Source organism: Aulonocara stuartgranti (assembly GCF_965226115.1).
Source record: "Aulonocara stuartgranti genome assembly, chromosome: 8".
Classification (NCBI taxonomy): Eukaryota; Metazoa; Chordata; class Actinopteri; order Cichliformes; family Cichlidae; genus Aulonocara; species Aulonocara stuartgranti.
This window is the reverse complement of record NC_138959.1, coordinates 16463875-16484226: the sequence shown is the minus strand read 5'-3', so window position 1 is coordinate 16484226 and position 20352 is coordinate 16463875. Positions and strand designations below refer to the sequence as shown.

Below are 20352 nucleotides of genomic sequence, written 5' to 3'. Positions count from 1 at the left end.
CCCTGACATTTACTGACCATAAAAATCCATCACCTTCAGATCTCCACACACAGAAATGATGTGTGTGTGTGTGTGTGTGTGTGTGTGTGTGTGTGTGTGTGTGTGTGTGATCGGTGCTTGGGAACTCGTCAGAGATCGTGCTGTTAAACATTTGTCCCCATCTTGCCAGCTGGAGAGCTAAACTTGGTTCGTCTCTGTGTCCTTTTTTAGCCCGCACGTTTTCTCGCGAGTCCGGCTGTTGGCTGTGGTTTGAAAAGTAGTTGTTACCATAACTTTTCTAAATGAACGCAATTTTTTGAGCTAGGAGTCTGAGCTACTGCTTGCAACAACCAAGCAGGGCCCGTGTGCAGCCGCGGTGTTAACTGGACGCGTGTAACCGCCTCCTGAGGATCGTTTGTGGGAACAACACGCTGCAATGGAGCGGTGAGGCTGCAGCTGCACGGAGGGAGGACGTCCTGCGTTACTTAGTTTGAATCAGGTTTCTCTGTGATTGACCTGTCCTGTTAGATCAACTCTCTTCACACGTGATATTGTTTATATGTGACATATCATGACTTCTAGAGACACAGTTTTTGCGATTTACGCTGAATGTACAATGCACGTTAACATATTTGGATATTTATAGTTACAGTGTATGTCTAGACTAGACATAAGTCTAGTACTAGACTTATGTCAAGTAACTGTAAATTAGCCTCATAGTAACTTAGAAGAATGACTGCTTTGACACAACAGCGCATTTCTCCTATAAAGCACATTTTTAATTCAGAGCTATTATTTAAGGGTTAAATGTTATCTGTGAATATTGCTTTTTAAAAAGTAAACGTAAATTACTGTGCAATTACTGTTCTTTATATTTTGCTAGAAAAATGGGAGATTTGTTGAAAAAAATGTGTAAACTTCAATAGAGTGCAGTGTATAAGACAAAAACAGAGTTGGTACAATTCCAACCATGTTGTAAGTCAATATTTGCTATGACCAAATTTATACTTCAACACAGCCTGAACTCTCTTAGGCACACCTTTAGGGGGCTTCTTAAAGGACATTTGAAGTTCTGTTTTGTTTTTTCATGTTAGCTGCCTTTTGTTTTTGTTCTCTGTCAAGATAATCCCTCTAAAGTAATGTTGAGATCCAGCTGCTGGGGAGGCCAATCTATGACTGAGCTAAATCAAGACTTTAGCTCATTGACTTCTCCAATGAGTTTTCTTTATTTAACGTAAAGTTAAAAGCACTATGAGCTGATCGGGTTGTCCGTCTGTGGCCTTTAGTGCAGCGGTCCCCAACCTTTATGCCCGACAATATTTTCATGGACCGGCCTTTTATTCATAACACACGTGAAAAGACCCAGGAAAACCGAGTAAACGATAACAAAATAACGCTGAAAACCGATAAAAACCCTGAAAACTATACATTTCACACCTGAGCCTCAACTCTCGCGGCCCGGTACCAAACGACTCACGGACTGGTACCGGTCCGAGGCCCGGGGGTTGGGGACCGCTGCTTTAGTGCATTTTAGGTGATCTTTGCAAAGTTCAGCAGGCTAACTGTGATCTTTTCAGCCCCAGCAGGTCTGCTACGCTTGAGCTCTACAAGGCAGCCATGTTGCTGAGTGGAGTTGGTGATGCCTTGGGCTACAGGAACCAGCTGTGGGAGTACAATGAATCAGGACCAGCTATTCACCAGGTCAGTACTGGACCAGCAAAGCATTTCCATCCAGGGTTCCTATTTTTTCTTATGCATAAAGATGAAGGTATCATCTAATTTATGAGTTACATGTAGTTTTTATTGATGATGACTTAGAAGGGAGTTATTAAGAAAGGAGTGTTCATCATCATCCTCTCTGTCCATGCAGGAGCTTCAGGAACTTGGTGGCCTAAAGAACATCAAGGCTGAGCTCCCTGACTGGCCTGTGAGTGACGACACAGTTCTGCATCTGGCTACAGCTGAAGGACTAGCAACAGGCGAGTCCAAAGCCACATTAAAACATTTTGTTCTACTTGGTTTTTCCTCTGTTGCACATCTTGCTGGAAGCGAGGAGCTGATTGGATTGACCTTACAGCCGCTGTTCACGCCTCTTCAAGAGCTCCACAAAAAAAGGTCAAATCTAATTTCCAGCCTTGCCTTGATTTAGCGCTCTATTAGGTGCTACCCAAGTGGGGGAAAAAGAGGCAGAAATTCAACTTGACCTTTAGTGGGATACGGCAAACCAGGCAGTCCTGTTAACAGATCAGTTACCTCTTTAAAGTCTGCAGTTTGAACAATGTGTGTCATCCTAACAGGAAAGACTGGGGAGGAGCTCATGCATGAGGTGGCTGCTCGTTATGTGGAAGCCATGAAGGACATGGAGGGCAGGAAACCAGGGCCTTCGAGCATTCTGGGTAAAACATCATTTTGAAGTCATTTAACCCTCCTGCCATCCTTTAAAAAACTCACACCCATCACCCTAGGGACCATTCTCAGCCACGCCATAAAAAGACCATATATCCATATTTTATTCCACTTTAAATTAGCCAACCTTGTAAAACTACTTCTCCCTGAAATATTCATGTAAAGTTTTAATTATATTTTCGTTGTTTTAACCCTTCAAATCCCAGTGTTATTACATGAGCGCCCTGTGTTATAAGCCCCAAAACCCAAAAAACGAAACTAAATATTTCCACAAAAAACCAGTTGAAGTAATATGTGATTGTCATTATAAGTAGGCCTTTAGATGGACCAAAGATTGGCACCAACATACATTTTGACCTGCCATTATTTTTTTTTGCATTTTTTTTGCAATTTAAAAATTAAAACTTCAAGGCCCTGAGTCTTCATTGACATCCAAGAAAAGAAGAAAAAATAAAATCATATGATGATAATTTGGGGTTGAAAAATAGCGTTTATAATGGAAGTCAATGGGCAGAAAATGGTCCCCAGGGTGATGGGTGTGGGGATTTCTGCTGCTCAGCCATTTTAGGCTGATTTAAGGAATTCACACTGGAATATTAACATTGACAGGTAAAAACTATCCTGTGGCAAGTTTGGTTATATTCCACTGAACACAGTGGAAATGGCAGCCATTTAACACATAGCAGTGGCACAAAAAGGTCCCAAGAAGGCAGGAAGGTTAACATCTGTTTATGGAGGCGATATAGAGCTAAAGCTTTGTTCTTTTAGGGGTTTCCCAGCTAAAGCCTGGGGAGGAAGGGGGATACAGAGTGGCATATAACCCTGACGGGACAGGCTGTGGAGCAGCCATGAGGTCCATGTGCATTGGCCTGAGGTAAAAAGCTCTTACTTTTCAATCTTCATGTTGTTTGTTCTTTCCCTGAGTCCGCAGTGGGTTTGGTTATTACTTTTTAATTGGCAATAATTCTGAAATATGGCTGTCTTGAGCAGATGCAGCACATCTTAATCATGAACTGAGTCTGAGTCGTGCTTTTTCTGAGAGAGTGTTTTGCTGTGTTCTCAGAGCAGTTTTTTAATAAAAAAGTAAGTGAAAGGCGTTCCAAATTATTATTATTTTTAATTAAAATTTTTAATTACATTAGGTTAATTAGGTAGTCCTATTTAGAACTCTTATTCGAGTGAGAGTTGTGTACAAAACCCACATATAAAAAATGCACAGAAACATGCATGCTAGTTGAACATAAGACAAGGATACATTGTGCATGCTCATAAATGAAGAAAAGCTCATGCAGTGTAGTTGGAGATCATTTATAAAACCATTAAAATATTCCAATCAAAGCAGAAATTTTATTTTTTTTCTTTTTTTTTTAAACTTGTTCTATTTATCAACAGCAACATATTTCAATCCGTGCCACTTTTTTCATAAAAGACACAATTTTGACTAAGAAAAGAATGACCCATGATAACATATATGAGTGTATATATTAACAATATCACCACAATATCACCATAATTGTGTATAATTAATACGTAATTGTATAAGTGCAGATAAAATAGTTAAGAAACAAGATTTGTTTCTCTATAAAAAGCTCATCTTTGTCTTTAATTTTCTTTTTCTTTTTTTTTTCTTTTTTTTTCCTTTTTTTCTTTTTTTTCTGGAAGTCTTTAATTTTCTTAACAGGTGTTCCACATGGGTCTTAAAAGCGAGTCTAGCATCCAACCAGGGTCCTAAGTATGCAAAGTAATTAACAGTTTAAAGACTAAGAAGAGTTTGAATATGGACTGTACCATCCCATACTCTTGTCTTTATCTAATTCTAAAACAAGCTTATGTTTAATAAGAGAATTTTGAAATGTATCAATAGCGAACTGTAGATTTTTAATGCAAAGGAAGAGACTGTGGTATATATAGTGGTGTCATCTGCATAAAAATTGGCATTACAGTTTTGGGTGGCAGAGAGTATTATTTGTGTAAAGGGCAAATAAAAGAGCTCCAAGAATAGATCCTTGTGGAACACCTGTACAAATGGCAAATGGACTTGACCTGAAGTCTTTTGGAGACTATTTTAATTCTGTTAGAAAGATAATCAGCAAACTAACCAACATCTAAACTGAGAACCATCTTTGTGCTAAATGCAATACAGATGAGGACAGAATTATTTCTGTGTTTCTAGTTTTATTTTTGATCCTAAATTATTTTACCGAGCACAAAAGTCTAGTATTATAATGTAAAAGGTAAATCCATTTTTATTTGTGTATCACATTATACAAGAAATAAGTTTAATATCCTCAACGTTACAACCACCCAAAGACAATAATGATCCCAGATCCAGGTCCAAGTCATCAGTTATAATAGTCCACATTGGCTGAGAGTAATATTTTTCTCTTGGACTCTGTTTATCTGTTTTTGAGGTGCAAAGTGTTGCCCTTCTTATGCAACTCACATGACTTTCAAAGGTGAAGGTTTCCTGTGGAGTTTTTGACTTCTTTGTGGGGTTTTTGTCTCCTGCATAGAAGAGGAGGTCACACAGGTGATCTCACGTTATTCTGCTCATCTACATGTAGCAGAAACAAGGAGCAATATTTAATATATGTATACTTTACTTATTTTAAGTTTAAGATCTCTCTTTCAGGATACCCCCGGGGGCAAGAAACAAAAATCAGTCATGACAGTTAATGCAGTTGAGACAAATCTACTAAAATAAAACTGTTATTTAATATTAGGAAGGTGATCTGCAGTTCACTCCATTGAAATAGTTCTTAGTGTCTAAAATGAGTGATTCAAGTTCATCTGTTAACGTAGACTGCATTAAAAAAAAAAAAAACGAGCTTATGACTATAATGCTGATTTTGACTCTTTGACAGTGCCAGATATGCTGAGTTTTTATTTTTATTTTATATAAAAACACAGAAAAAGTGAAAAATATCTACTATTAGCATTTTAACAACAAATAATTTACTAGTTTTTTTTTAGCTCTCAACAAATACTGATAATTCAATTATTGGAAGAATAACAGCTTCTTTATGGAAAAAACATGTTTTTCCAGACGTATTTATCTGCACCATACTAACTCAGAATGATGATGCTCAGAAGTTCTGTGCATGTCAATGAGAAAACCTGAATATTTCAGGTGATAGATATTATCTTCCTTAATAAATACTGATAAGGTCTTTAATATTTCATCCCCATCAGGTATCCAAAGCCCGACCAGCTGTTGTCATTGGTGGCGGTTGCTGTTGAGACAGGCAGAATGACCCATCCTCACCCCACGGGCTTCCTGGGAGCCGTCGCGTCAGCCCTTTTCACTTCATACGCCATCCAGCGCAGGCCAATCACAACTTGGGGTCTGGGCCTGATAAACGAGGCCTGCCCAATAGCAAAGAACTTCGTTGAAGGTCGAGGCTATGCCGTGGAGGAGACCGAGAGAGACTGGGGCTACTTCTGTGACAAGTGGCAATGGTATGGGCTGCTGAAATTGAGCCTTGTTAGGCTGTCATGTTGAATTCAGATTAAAGTTTCCAGCATCAGCAAGTTCTATTAACCTATTTCAGCGTCAAGGTTAACAGACGGTGACATGAAATTGTACTAAAATGTCACCGGTCAGGTTTACTTAAGCAGAACAAATGTCATTTTTATCCTGCAGTACTACATCCTCTGACAAAGATCAATGTAAGTGCAAAACACTATATTCAGGTAAATGTGCGAAATGTGCCTTTTATATTTCTGGTAACTTGATGTAATATATGCTTGAATGAGATCATGTGATATAAAGGAAGAGTTTGTTATTTTGGGAAATAAACTTACGGACTTGGTTGGCTATATAGTGATTACACTGGAGGTACAGCCATCCTGTAAAGTCCAGTATTTGAGCTTACACTAATAAATCACATTGCAAAAGAAAACTGATGACAAATGCAAATTAAAACATGCAGAATACTTTTTAACATGAAATTCTTAATCACAAAAAGTAAGAAAACTCAATTTTCCTTCAACTTTCATACCGAACAGAAAAACTGCTAAGTTGTACAACAAAAGCAAAATGTTTCCAGATGGTCTAATTATAACTGAGAAACCCCAGAGTGAATCCTGCAATTATTGCAATATATATGAAAATGCTACACTGATGTTCAGAGTACCATCTGGAAACGCCACAATATTTGGATTAGCTGTCTAAAAATCATTTTTTAATGACTAACACATTTTGTGACAAACATTTTCATATTAAAGTATTCTTTAATATATATATTTATATATTAAGAAATTATCGCTAGTTGAATTTTGCAATGTTATTTTAAAAGTGTGCTCAAATATGGGACTTTAGAGGACGGCGTTATTTTTTGAATATTCGAACTAGCCAATTATCAGACATGTTTTGATATTTTATTTTTATATTACATATATGAAGCTAAAGAAATTCACTGCGATTATTATTATGTATGTTCACATTTTAAATCTGGCAAATCAAAAATGATTGAGTCATTTTGGTGATTTGAGATGGAATGACGAGTGATTAAATGGTAGGAGTAGCTACTGGACACAGAAATATATTTTGATTTTGTCCAAAGGTAATAAAAAACAGACCTTTTTGTAGAAACAGTCATGACATGACTGCATTGTTTTATTTTTTTCATTTTAACAGAGAGAGAATGACACAGGTAGACCGTGTAGATGCTGTGAACCCCCCTTTCCTGTCTGCAGGTACTTGGATCTGAGGGGCCTCGCTCACGGTGTGGGCCCTGTGATTTGGCCTGCCTCTTACAGCCCTGCTGAAAGAGACGAAGCCTATAAGAGCTTCAGCTTGTCAGGTTGGGCCGGACGCAGTGGCCATGATGCTCCAATGATAGCGCTGGACGCCTTGCTGGGCGCAGGTTCAGACTGGGAAGAGCTGATGAGCAGGGCCGCCTTCCATGGAGGTCAGAGGTCTCACTGGTGTAATGTATTATAAGCTGTGAGTGAAGTCTTGCACTAAATGTAAAACCTTTACCTAAAATATGTGTTTAATTATATTAACACAAACTCAGCTTTAGTTTGAAGTCTGCTTTTTCTTTTTGACAATCTTTGGTTTAGTTTGATAGTGACTCCGGTAACCATCATGTTTATATATTAGCCAGCATTCCTCTCGTTTCAAACATTTACACACAGTCACTCAGAAAAAGGTGTTGTTGTTTTCAAGCAATGGATTATTAAATCCCTGTACAAAGTAAGTTATTAAACTAACAGCACCACTTGAGATGCACTTTCACCTAATTGCTAAATAATGTAACTACAGGGAACTATGAAGAAGGTATTTGGTGTATCCACTGACAGAGGAAGAAGACGAGGAGACATGATGGAGACAAATTGAGGGAATTGTGGCTGAGATGACAGAAAGTGGATAAAAGATGTTGTATTTGTAGCTGCCAGGCAGAGGAAAGGAGGCAGACCTCAGGGTTCATGGAAGTAGTGGAGGAGGGCCTGCAGAGGGTTGGTGTAACAGAAGGGTGCTGATCAGCTGTGGTGACCCCTAAAGAGAGCAGCTGAAGGAACAATGTAACCTTTCGTACAACTTCAAAGAAATCTTGTAAATTCCCTGGAAATTTCTCTCCCATGTAAACTGAGTTCGGCTGGTTGTTGCTTAAGCAGTTTGTGTCTCAAAGTGCAGATAATTAGAAACTAATGTGATTTCTGAACTCAGGAATGCAAATGTGTTGCAAATGCAAATTGTACTGCAATTGCACCCAATACTGGTCCGTTTTAAGGAAAGTAGCAACTTTGTGAACATGGAACAAGACTTAAGAAGTAAATCAGACATTAAACGGACAGCTTGATGTCAGCTGACAAAGTAAGGCATGAAGATTAAGCTGCCAGTTGTTTGACTTCTCAATAATTATGCAACAAGGTGTGAGACAAACTGTGTGAATGAAAAAAAATCTGGTGTCTTTGTTTAGTAAGAGAAAAAACAAACCAGAAGTACACCCTGGACAGGATCACCAGTTAACCCAACCTCACTCTGTTTTCTTTGGATTGTGGGAGAGAACCTGTGAACCCCACACAGAAAGGCCTCGGCCAAATGGTGGGTTTGAACATGGGACCTTCTGTCTCTGAGGCAACAATATTAATCCCCACCAAAGAAGCCAGTCTAGTGATAGATGGATGGTTATTATTTCTAATAATAATATTAAAAAAAAATCATTAGTCACTTTTAAGATGGCCACAAAGATAAATGATAAATATCAGTGATGCATTATCACGCACACTAACTGCTCACTCTGCTCTCATCTCTCTTGTCCAGGTGACAGCGACAGCACCGCAGTGATTGCGTGCTGCTGTTGGGGTCTCCTCTACGGATTGCAGGGGGTCCCCGAAGGCAACTACGCCAACCTGGAGTACCGGGAGCGACTGGAGCGCAGTGCCGAGCAGCTCTACGCGCTGTCACACTGAGGAAGGTCGCTGCAACCCCGCCGTGCTGACAGAGCGTGTCCCGGCCCGCTGCGGCAAGGGGGAAACTGGGCCACGCACACTGACACACTGAAGTAGAGCTAGCTGGTGTGCTCAGTAGTACATTGATTTAGAGAGCTGTCACTGAGCCACAGTATGTTGTCATAGTCGCCTAAAGGGGAAGCAGAAGCAGTGTCCTACTAACCTAAAGAGTCCTCTCTGCCAGAACAAGGACAGAGTGCCTCGTGATGTTGGCACGGAGGCTAGCGTATAAGCAGGGGTCCCCCTAGTGACCGTTTTAAATCAACATATTTGCTCCTGTGAGCAGAACGAATCCAAGCTAATGAGAATATGAAATGAATGAGCAGCATCCTCTGGGAGGTAATTTGCTTTGTTTTGTTCAACCTGACATAATGACAAACGCTCCAGCCTCAAATTAAATGTGCTTTTGCTAAAGGATAATGAAAAATAAATTGGTGTGCCTCATGGTCGTTAACTCCTGAAGTGAGAAGGCAAACTAATGCTCCAGACAAAAACATAATTAACAATACAATAAATTAAACGCTTTGTAGTTGAGTTGAAAACTTTATTTTTTTGGTCATTGTTTATTTTTAAATTTTTTTTGTCTTGTCCATTTTTTTGTTTTTTAATTAGATTTTCCTACAAGGGAAAAGAAGGGGAAAGGGGATGTTTGTAACTACTGGATAGAGTTTAAAAAAAATTTGCTAAAAGTCCTCATCACGTCTTCAAATCCCTCCTTTCCTGTATTCATGAGAAACAGTCCGTTTCTCATTTGTGTCGTAGTACAAGGCTAAAAAACAATTCTGGAAGATAAAGAGTCTGCTGCTGTTTTCCCTCCGCGCCTGGTCCTCCCAGTAAGGTGCCTCGTGTCTCTGAATAGGGTAAATAAAAAGTCGGGGAGAAGAGCGGGACAGCACCAGGGGTCAGGCGCTGCTGCCATCCTGTCACCTTCATCGTTAGCATTAAAAAGCTCCTCCTAGTGCCGCACGGACACCGAGGTTTGTACTGAAGAAGCGTAAGGTGCTGCGAGGTTTCTGATTTCTTCTCTGCTCCGTGTGATCCTGTCAGTTTCTTTGTTTTAAATGAGTCGCGTTCACTCTGGGCCTCTCATCCAGCAGACGGGGATTGGGAGAGGGGGAGAACAATCTGGGAGGTTGCAGAGAGGCTTTAGTTTCCAGGCGGATGGAAGGAAGCGGGGTGTGGCTGGACCTGCATCGCTGTGGGAGGTAAACAAAAATAAAACAGAGCCTGTAAAGCCCGCGCTTCAAACGACCCCTTTGTTTGACCCATAAAAGGGAAATCTGAGGGAGGGGTTGTGTGATACCTTGCTGGATGTAGAAGTGTTGGTGTGCTCCTTGCTGAGGTCCGTGTTGGGGGTGCTGGGGCACTGCACCAGGGCCCTGCTGAGGCTGTAACATTACTATTTGGGGCTGACCATGGCTCCCCGAATGGTGGGGACCCGAAATGGCTCCTTGAACATGAGCCTGGGGGACAACAAGATCAGTTGACATGGTTTAGATCAGAAGTTAAAACACCACCTGCTGAGAAAAGGGGGAAAACAGGAAAATGGAGCACATACCTGTGCTATCTGTCCAAGGGGGTAGGTGGGTGGGATGCCCTGGTGACCATGGATGCTGTACCCCGGAATGGAGTAAGAACCCTGTGGAGACGTGTGGCCAGGCGGCATGTTGGGTGGGGTGGGTGCTGACAAGGGGCCTGAGTGGTACAAGGACTGGGGCTGTGGGCCCGACTGGGCGTTCTGAAAAGCACATCAAGGTGTGAAAATTCATCAAGGGCCATAAAAATAAAGCTGTAGAGAAGGAAAAGGTGCACATGTGCCTTTTCCAAAAGTGAGATTAGAACAAGTGCTATGCTTTTCAGCTTATTATTATTATTATTATTAAGTCAACATATCTAAATAGATCACCAAAAATCAACCTGATAGTGCAAGCTGCTTAATTTCAGAATTCATAGTCTAAGGAGCTTAAAAAGAAAAAGCATCTGGACTTCTTTAAGTTGCTTGAAGACGTTTACCTCTCATCTGAGAAGCTTCTGCAGTTTTAGGGTCAAATGATGGAGAGTCCCAGATTTAACCCCTGTGGGAGTGTCCCCCCAAGAGGGACAATGGATCCCCTATTGATCCTCTAACTAATCACACGAGCCAAGGTGTGAAAAACGGTGTAGGTCACAATCAGCCAAGGTTTTGGATGAGCTCACTGTGAAACCTAGCCCCACCCTATCATGTGATCAAATGGCCCAGGATGTGAGCGGGCGCTAAGGTGTCTGCCATCTATTATCCAAAACTGGATTATAGATGGCAGACTCTGTTCAAAGATGGTTGTTCACGGCAACTTAAAGAAGTCCAGACGCTTTTCTTCCCAAGCGCCTTAGACAACGATGACCTGGATGATTGAGAACCTTCACAGATATAATTGGAATGAATTCTGAACATATTTCACACAATCCAGTCTGAAAATGTAAGGTGTGTCGAAGCTGTTGACATAAAGCAGCAATGAGCAGCCCACACTGCACAGACCAGGTGGACGGTCCCTTCTCCTTTTCGGGGGCGTCCTACCTGTCCAGGGCTAGGTGCAGTGTGCTGGGGTGGGGGCTGATTGCCTGTTGGTGTACTGGAGGGCTGAGGCTGATGAACTGCGCCTGTGTGATGGGAGAATGACTGTGGAGCTACAGAGGAAGAGAATTCACGTCAGGGTCGACTCTGTATCTACAAATCAATCGATTCGGGTCACGTGGATATTTTGTCGTTCACATCCATCTCCACTCACCGTAGATGCCCTGCTGTGGGCCTTGAGGTCCATCTCCCTGTGCAGAGAACTGGGGTCCTCCTGGTGGACCGAGGGCTTGTGGGTGGGGACCCCCACCTTGACCTATCATCCTGGCTCCACCTTGCAGCATTGAGTACATGGGCTTTTGAGGATGGAGAAAAGAAAGGAAAAAGGTGTTATTCTGCTGAATGAGAAATAATGTAAAACCCCGACTACAGAATGTGTTTGGAGGGCAGACGTGCTACCTGTCCAGGGTAGGGTGTCATGGCCTGGATGACCTGCTGCTGGCCATACTGCTGAGGGTTGTACTGAAGGTAGGACTGGGGGTAAGGGGACGCTACCAGCGGGGCCCCAGCAGCTGATGCAGCTTGCAGCATGGGGGGTGCTGAAGAACCATGGTCAGAGCGCTGAGCCACAACCGAGCCTAATGAGAGGAGCCAATCATCAAGAGAACAGAAACATGGAGGACAAAAACACCATCTTTCCCGTTCCTCACTGCAGATTCCAGAGTTCAGTCGTCTCTAATTTAAGTGTTTAAGCGTTTCTGCAAGTTTAAAGCATGACGGCTCTGTGTTTCACAGCAGATCACAACTCAAGGTTAACATTGAGGTAACAGTCAGCACTTTCTCTGGAGCCGAAAGTCAAGCCTCTGACAAGAGCTGACAGGAAATTCATTTTAAATATGTGGGAAACAATATAAAAAGCACACGCTGCAGTTACCTTTTGCTCTGGGGTATTTTCCCTGGCCCACTGTAGACATGGTGTACTGATACATTTGTGGGGGCTGAAAGACAAAAAGATGAACAGGTGAGCACAAGAACTGTGGCTTTAATGTGAAAAGAAAAACTGCAAACAGTATCCGATTGCAGTTCCACGTGAATATTTGGCTTTTTATTGGCATGTTTCAAATGCCAGCAAGATATTTGTAGAAGGTGTTAAGCACGACATTTAGAGAAAGACGCCTTAAGTGACCATGTTTATTTATTTTTGGCTTGCGTACCGGCACAGAGTGGATCTGTGAGATGTAGGAGGAGAGGTAGGGTTGGGGGTTGTAGAGCGGCCCCTGTCCTCCTGGATGCTGCAGCACCACGGGGCTCTGAGGAGTTGGCCGAGGTGGGGTGGGCGCAGTGTTGGGCTTCGTCTGTCAGAAACACATCACGGGTAAATAAATATAGATTCAATATATGAAATAATATCTTAATTTCTGTGTGTGTTTTTTAAGTTTTAATGACTTAACAGATTCAAGTGTCTTACCATAGGCATCTGAGGTTTGATAGGATTGAACTCTTTAGCATTTGGGTTTAAGGTTGATTTCTTTACTTGGCTGCAAAAGAGAAAATAGTTGTTATAAATTATGATGAGTGCAATAAACTGAGTTAAAAAAAATAAATCACACAGTTCACAGTCAGAAATCTTTAGTCCTTTTATTTAAACTCACTCTGCTACGCCTTCTGTCCTCTCCGCTGCCTCGGACCTGACCTCCTCACTTCCTGGGGTCCTGGCAGGCTGAGGGGTGGCTGGGGACTGCCTGTCTGAGAGGGGTGCCGTGGCGGCAGCTGTTGTGGTGCCCAGTGTAGCTGCAGTGTCCTTGGAGGGGTCCTCGGAGACGGCTGGCAAAGGCTGGGTCTGGGAAGGACTGGGAGCTGCAGGCTGAGGTTTAGACTCTGATGGAGGATGAGCGTCTGATGGCGCGGGGTTGGCTGCGCTGGGCTGGCTGACCTCGCTTACAGCAGGAGGGGTCGTCCCTGCTGCAGGAGAACTGGGAGAGCTGGAGTTAGCTCCGCTGGGTGGGAGCTGGAAGATAAAAAGGAGTCGAGGGATAAGCAGTTGGTCTGTAAAAGCAAAATTGTTGTTGTTTCATCCAACAAATCAAATAATTAATTTACTATCAGACATGACAGCAAAGCCTCACAACTGAGGAGCCTGTTATAACTACTGAGGTTTAATTAAAGTTCACAAGAATATAAAACGTGTTGATTAGCAATCCCGCTATAATAGGTCATAATAGTATTCAAATGAGGAGTACTGTTTCTAAGAAAAGGTGGAAAAGGAGACTGTGAAACACAAGAATCTTGAGTCCAATCCAACAATGTGCACAGAAACAGAGTCATAACAGATTAATCTGAGGCTTTGCAGCAGCCTGATGTCATAATCAACTTTCAGCTCAGTCACATTTAATAACAATCGAGTATTGTAATCTTATGTGCCTTTTATTTTAGACATGTACTGCCTGTGAATTGCTGGGCTGACACCAATGTTGTAAAATAATTTAATACTGATCATTGTTTCCTTTTTACTTTGTTACTGTGGCAGTTCAATTGAATAAAAGCTGTTACTGGTCAGTGACACTGTAAAGACCGAGATGGATGACTAGCATTGAGCGTCATCTGCTAAAGTTGATCATCACAACATGATTAAGATGGAAGTGATGTTGGAGGGAGGTCTGACATCACTGATGTCAGCACGCAGCCTTGTGATTGGTGACGGATTTTCTCATTTCACACGTCGCTGAAACACTCTTACCCTGAACTCTTTGCCAAATTTTCGCAGCTCCTCAATGTGGGACCTCTGCTGAACCGACGGCGCTGGTGGAAGAGAAAAGAGTTTTGAGAACTTCAAACAACAACACAAAGGGTGCGTAACTAGGCAAAAAGCTCACTTCCAGCGTTTAGCCAGCACCAAACTTAAATACCTTTACTCGTCTTGCTTTCCTCTGTTGTGCTCGGGCTCTCGCCGGAGCGTTCCTTTGCAGCTGCACCGAGGATCTCATTCACTGTGAAAACGGCACAATAATCCAGTTAGTTGCAGAATTTCTAATTCCAAGCTGATGCATACTGTTAAGAGCCTCGTGCTTTAACTTTCGTTTTAAAATTGTTCTATGAACACAAACATTAGGAGAGACTGTACCATCTACAGGGAAGAGAGGGGCGGGGCCTGATGTCTTCTGAGCAGGCAGCGAGACAGAAGATGTGTCCAAGTAAGGTGTGTCCTGGGAAGAGCCTGATTTAGGGGAACGAGTAGCTGTAAGAAAATTGAAAGTGAAGTTAGTTTGATTGAATTTCATAATTAACATGGGGGGTGACCAGAACGTCACTGTACCTGTGGACTGAGCGTGAGAGTTCTGAGTGCGGCTTGTCCGGCTTGACTGTGGAGGTCTTTGGGCTTTAGGAGAGGTCCTTGCAGCAACTGAAAGCACAGAAACATCTGCTTTAGCGACAGGCATAGATGCTACAGCTGTGAAGTCGATCCTGAGAAAAGTTAACACACTCACCTCCATTAACTGGTCTGCTAGCGTCGGACAGCGAGTGCGGGAGTGAGTGGGAATGAGGAACCGTGTGTCCGTGTGGAGCGGGCGGGCTGGCTGGGGACGGGACAGTTGAAGCGGAAGCTGAACTGGATGATGGGCCGCCAGGTGAAGCAGGCGTGTAGGGGCTGGCTGGGCCGGAGCCTGGACTCGGGCTGGCGTTTCCCTGTGGGTGGTGAGGGGCGTAGGCACCGACACGACCCGACAGAGGGCTGCTTCTCTCTGAGGGGGTGACACCGGGCTGGGGCCCAGCTGCAGAGGGCAGGGGTGGTTTTGGGGACGAGGAGGATGGAGGGTTGGAGCGGTAACCTCCACTCAGGCGATTGTGAGATGGAGGCCCGCCAGAGCCTCTCTCAGCTCGTTCCCGGTTCATCTCTCTTTGACGCTGAGGTAATGGAATGTACTTGCCCTCCCTGGTGGAGAAAAGAGGGGAGCAAACGCGTTTCAAACTTTACTCTTTAGCTTTAAGTTGGAACCCCCCCACAAAAAGAGGGGGAAAAAAGTGAGTGAACACCTAAAATAAGTACAACCCTTATATCTATGTTCCTGACAAGCATTTCAGAATAAACCTCCTCTCACCTGTTGCTGGCTCCTGGACTGTCTCTACCCCTTTCCCGTTCTTTGTCACGTGGGCTCTCACGGCCCCTCTCTCGATCATTGCCGTCCCGCGCCACGGCGCTGAACTTGTCCTCCTCGGTTCTGCCCTCATCATTTTCCAGGTTGACACGACTGCGGTACTGGGGGCTCGACTCAATCTCTTGGGCCAGGCGGGCAGCGCGTGCCTCCCTCTGCCGATAGTTCTCAGAGTTGCCCCTCTCCAGCGGTACACTGGGCGGTGGGAGAAATAAAAACTGACTTAATCTGCATGTTTGTGTCAGATGTGTGTCCTACAGTAAAAATACTGATACTTATAACCTTACCGACTAGTTAAGGGAATGTTTTTGGCGTATTTTACAAACTGCTGCAGTAACTTACGTGTACATTGAGAGGCTGGAATCATACGTTGATGTGACACCATATTTGACTTCATTGTAACGAAACATCTCGTTGGCATCCCAGCCGTTAGACTGGAGACAAAAAAAAGGGAGATTAATGGGGTAGTAAAGGAATCAGCGCAAGAGTTAACAATAAGTAACAGTCTGTATACACAGAAACTTGACAGAGTGTATGAAACCTACTGTATCAGTTTCCAAATCGTAACTCTCTCCGTTGCTGTCACCTCCGTCCCATCTCTGCAAAACCTTCTCTTTATGTTCTCCATTGATGCGGCTGGAGCTGATGGCTGTGTCTGTGAAGGTGTCTGAAAAATCAAACGCAAGAAGACGTCAAAACAAGGTGGATAAATCTGAAATAGTTTCCCCATTACATCTGCAGCCATTCAAACTGAATGAAGAAGCGCCACGTTTACATTCTTTTAACCAGATTGCAGAAACCCAGAGCCTGCCCTGACTTGACCCTCGGCACACGTGCATTTTCATACCTCTGGTGGCGTAATTGAGGTCGACGTCTCTGCAGATCATCGTGACCAGGTCTGAGGGGCTGAAGATCATGGTGTCGGTGATGTCCTCCCTCCGTGGCGGAGCTGATGTTGAGCCCTCCTCCTCATTGCGTTTGTGTACAGCATCCACAGCCAACTCGCACTAAGGACATTGAGAAAGCACTCAGTGCTCAGCAAGTATTAAACAACCACAGAAAAGATGACCATCACTCTAACCATCACTCTAACAGCCCGAATAAGGCGGCAAACTGATGTGCATGCCTGTGTGACCTGAGCTTCTTACCTTAGAACTGAGAGTCTTAAATATGCCCTCAAATGCACTGCCATTCTTCACTTTTATGTCACATGTGGATCCCTGAGAGAGACAAGACAGTCTTTAAAAACTATAGCTAACCAGAGAAGTGTTTATATCAGTATTAAATCAATAACTGCTATATTATTTGTGGAAAAACTGCATAAAAAAGTGAAACAAATTTAACCAGTGTACAGATCCCACCATGAAATAAAGAGTGCCTTTACAGTAGGTAAGTTTACCTATAAGACTATTGTTTACAAAATAAATAATAATAATAACAACAACATGGTCTGAAGAAGACAACAACCAGCCAAATGACTCACCACAACAGCTGTGAGGAAATGAAGCATTCTGGCATTGTTATAGACACCCTCAAACACCTACACATGGGGAAACAAGGATTTTCAAAACAAAGCTTTACAAAGACGCAATATATTTAAATTAACGCGGGCTGACGCTGACAAACTAGAACAGAGTTAAACATTAACCCTCAGAGGCCCTTCGCACCAAGAAGTGCTTATTCCTGGTCTTAAGTTAATCCGTCATAACTTGGCTTTTTAAGTCCGACCCGGCAGCTATGCCTGTTACATCATCAGCTTAAACCGTCTTCTGACTATGACCGTGTGTAAATCCTGCAATTAGTCCAGAGCAGGTAAGGTAAAAATTTTTCTGCACAGGTTACGCTAAAGGTGACGTCCCGTGCCATATAACAGACTTTTTGTTTTTACACGTGGTGGAGAGAAGAAATCATAAATTACTCAAGACGTGTCACTGGATTTAAAGTTAGTGTCGAACCGCGACTCAACATCTGGCCACCTCGGCTACTTTACACGACGAACAATCCACGAGGCAAGGGTAAAACCTCTTTTCAAATGCCTCAAAAACACCAACGTTTATATTGATTTCAATATCTTTCCACTTTTAGAAGCTGCCAGTGTCTAAACAATGACTTGTTTCCTGGTTGCGTTTTTCAAAAAATTTAATCTGTCCTTGGTGTGTTCTTGCGCTGACTGGACAGCTTGACTCTTTAATTTCACTCTTACTCAACTACCTTTACTTTCACTTTTGATCCTTTACATCTGCCGTATCAGATATTAACCAACCTCCACAGTCTTGTGTACAATCACATAACCGCACACGCAGTTTTAACCCCAATCTGATGACTGGTCATAACAGAGTAACTTTGTGGATCGGATCAGGTATAGTAAAGACCAGCTAATGCAATCAGCCACAGCTGAGTGAAGAGCAGCTGTAGATAAACCTTTCAATGGCCCTTTTACAGAGGAGGACTTTATCAAACACAGGTCATACTCATATCTGACTCCACAGGCAAAGGGCTTAATACATTGACCTATAAAATGGGTTTTACACCAGCGATGCTTCTAAATGAGTAAAATTTATTAATTATTATAAAAATTTACCCAGTATCGCCACATATTTTCCCTCCCAAGAATATTTTAAAAATGTAGTGTGTATTTGCAGTTTTGTGGATCGGGATACTTACAGGAGATGACTGGAATGATGGCTTTGCAGAAGATCGATTCCTGAAAAACAAAACAAACGTATCGCTGTTCAGAAGGAGAAGAACTTGTTTAAGTCTGAGGAGTCAGTGTCACAGTCCACATCACACACTAGAAAAATTGGTTATACGAGAAGCAGACAAAGTTACTCAGAGTGGCAGGACAAGTTCTTATGTCACTCCTGCTCACCAGAAAAGCTCCACGGTTAATTTATTCTCAATCCACGCACTCTAACTGAGGGACTTAAAGGAAAAACTGGCATACGAACATAGATATTGTTTAAAGAAATAATATTTGTTTACAGATTAATCTCCCCCCCATCTGTCCCATCCCCCTTCACCTCACTGCAGGTATGTCTGGCTCTAGAGCTTCAAGTTTCTCCCCAGTGTTTATTACCACACTGTTTGTTGATTCCCCTGCCCTCTCCCTTTTCCCCTCACCCCAACCAGTTGAGGCAGATGGTCGACCCTCCCCGGGGCCTGGCTATGCAAGTTTCTGTAGGTTTCCTTCTGTTTAAAGAGATGTTTCTCCCAACTCTCACTGCCTGCTTGCTGAAAGGGTATTGATTGGTTTCTCTGTAATATTCGTAATCCAATTTGCCCTATAATAACTGCTGACATAAATAAAATATAATTAGACATAAATAACGTATGTCAGTTTAGTTTGAATTTTTTTTTTTTATATGCGTCCTTAAGATAGAAAACAGGAAGTCTAAATCGAAAATTAAAAACACATTTCTGCCCAAAGACGTTTGATATACGACTGGAAAAGCCATGAAAGGGTGATGTAGACCAATCTGCATGCTAAACGTAACTCCACCGTGAATGGCCACTGTGGCTCGTATCAATGCTTGCTACATGCTCGGTTACAAAACAAAGACGGAGCTAACAAGACTTCAGTAAACGCGCTCATCTCACAAATCAGCAGCACACGCGACCTCGTACTGGTCATAACAACTGTGTAATGTTAACACAGCCATTGTATCAGGCGTTTTTATTAAGCATTTGGGACGTGAGGTTATACATGTAAACAGTTTCTCCCTCCCCTCTCTTTCGCCCCTTCTCAACCAAAAACAGGCCAAATAAACTTTGTATCACCTCTATGCTGATTTGCTACTCCTAGCTTTCGCCACTTCGCTGATTCGGTTGAGGTTCGATTCGAGCGTGCTGATTGGTCCACATATGATGCCAATCTAAGAAGAGTGAATCCCATTGGCTCCTAGGTAAGCTCTATTTTTGGGGTTACGCCCACTGGGAAACAGCGCTTTAACCGGTAGGCCTTTAAGTCACGGGACAATCCCCGGACTGTCCTGAAAGAAAAATCCCAGCCCTCTTACCTTCCAGCCGGTGCCCTGTTGGCGTTGTTGATCCCGCTGACTGGAGAAGACATACCGGCAGGGCCCGATGTCCCGTTAGACGCCTTTCTCCCGCCGGATCCGGGTTGCTGTTGTTTCAGCATTGCGAAGCACAAGGCTTAGACAGTATCAAGTGTAAGCTCACTTAAAAACACCGATACCTCCTATGTGAAGTAGCTTTGAAAGCGAACTCTCTTTAGCAGTTATCAGCTGCCCTAAGAAGCGCAGAGCCGGTGTAACCTCCCCGGCTATTGTGGCTAATCTTGCTAGGTGAACACCAGTCGCGTGTGGCCTAACATGTAAAAGCAAAAACACCTCGATAATATAACTAAATCGAACACATAACTTAACAAATTACCCCACGCTATCTACTCTACAACCACACAGGCTACGCCAAAGCAAGCGACAATTAAAAATTACACCAGCTTCCGTGTAATTATTTAGCCAAGGCTGGCTAGGTTAGCATTAGCTGTGATCCTCGGGCTCACTTCGGACGCTCTCCCTCCGGGGTTTACTTTGTATCCTCGGCCGCGTCGCCTTAAATCCAACACCGCTGAACCGTCGGTTAAAAAATTACTGCTCGGCGTTACTGTCCTCTGCCGTGGAACTTAGATTTTCAGGTTTCCTTTGGAAAACCTGCTGCGGTCGGTCAACACCTCCTCTCGCTAGGACAGCTTGACTGAACCCGCGCGCGGCTGACTGCAAACCGGCTGAAAGGGGGAGGGGGCGTTGACGTGAGCGCGCTTACGTGGAAGAATGTGTGCATTGATTA

The 20352-nt window shown here is 43.1% G+C and overlaps 2 protein-coding genes across 5 annotated transcripts; one reads left to right on the top strand and one right to left on the bottom strand.

Annotated features, from left to right (window-relative positions):
• The first annotated feature begins 86 nt into the window (after positions 1–86).
• Positions 87–9391, top strand: adprh (ADP-ribosylarginine hydrolase). Of its 4 annotated transcripts, XM_082545289.1 has the most exons (9): positions 88–186; positions 305–423; positions 1557–1680; positions 1850–1958; positions 2277–2375; positions 3154–3259; positions 5578–5844; positions 7084–7298; positions 8657–9391. In XM_082545289.1, exons 2-9 carry the CDS (start codon positions 416–418, stop codon positions 8803–8805), a joined length of 1077 nt encoding a protein of 358 aa, XP_082401415.1. In that variant the 5' UTR covers positions 88–186; positions 305–415; the 3' UTR covers positions 8806–9391. The 4 variants fall into 4 exon arrangements, with proteins under 4 accessions (XP_082401416.1, XP_082401418.1, XP_082401415.1 ...); XM_082545290.1 differs by having other exon boundaries at positions 87–478; XM_082545292.1 differs by having other exon boundaries at positions 87–423; positions 7084–7333; positions 8657–8756.
• LOC309713555 (ataxin-2-like protein) lies at positions 9375–20342 on the bottom strand. Its single transcript, XM_082545279.1, has 23 exons — positions 19563–20342; positions 18211–18250; positions 17030–17086; positions 16695–16766; positions 16394–16553; positions 16092–16213; positions 15889–15980; positions 15493–15741; positions 14881–15326; positions 14709–14795; positions 14517–14630; positions 14302–14382; positions 14133–14194; positions 13048–13403; positions 12864–12933; positions 12610–12750; positions 12330–12393; positions 11855–12033; positions 11610–11751; positions 11399–11508; positions 10403–10582; positions 10148–10307; positions 9375–10040 (listed from the first exon to the last, which is right to left on the bottom strand). Exons 1-23 carry the CDS (start codon positions 19682–19684, stop codon positions 9991–9993), a joined length of 3156 nt encoding a protein of 1051 aa, XP_082401405.1. The 5' UTR covers positions 19685–20342; the 3' UTR covers positions 9375–9990.
• Between the last annotated feature and the right edge of the window lie 10 nt (positions 20343–20352).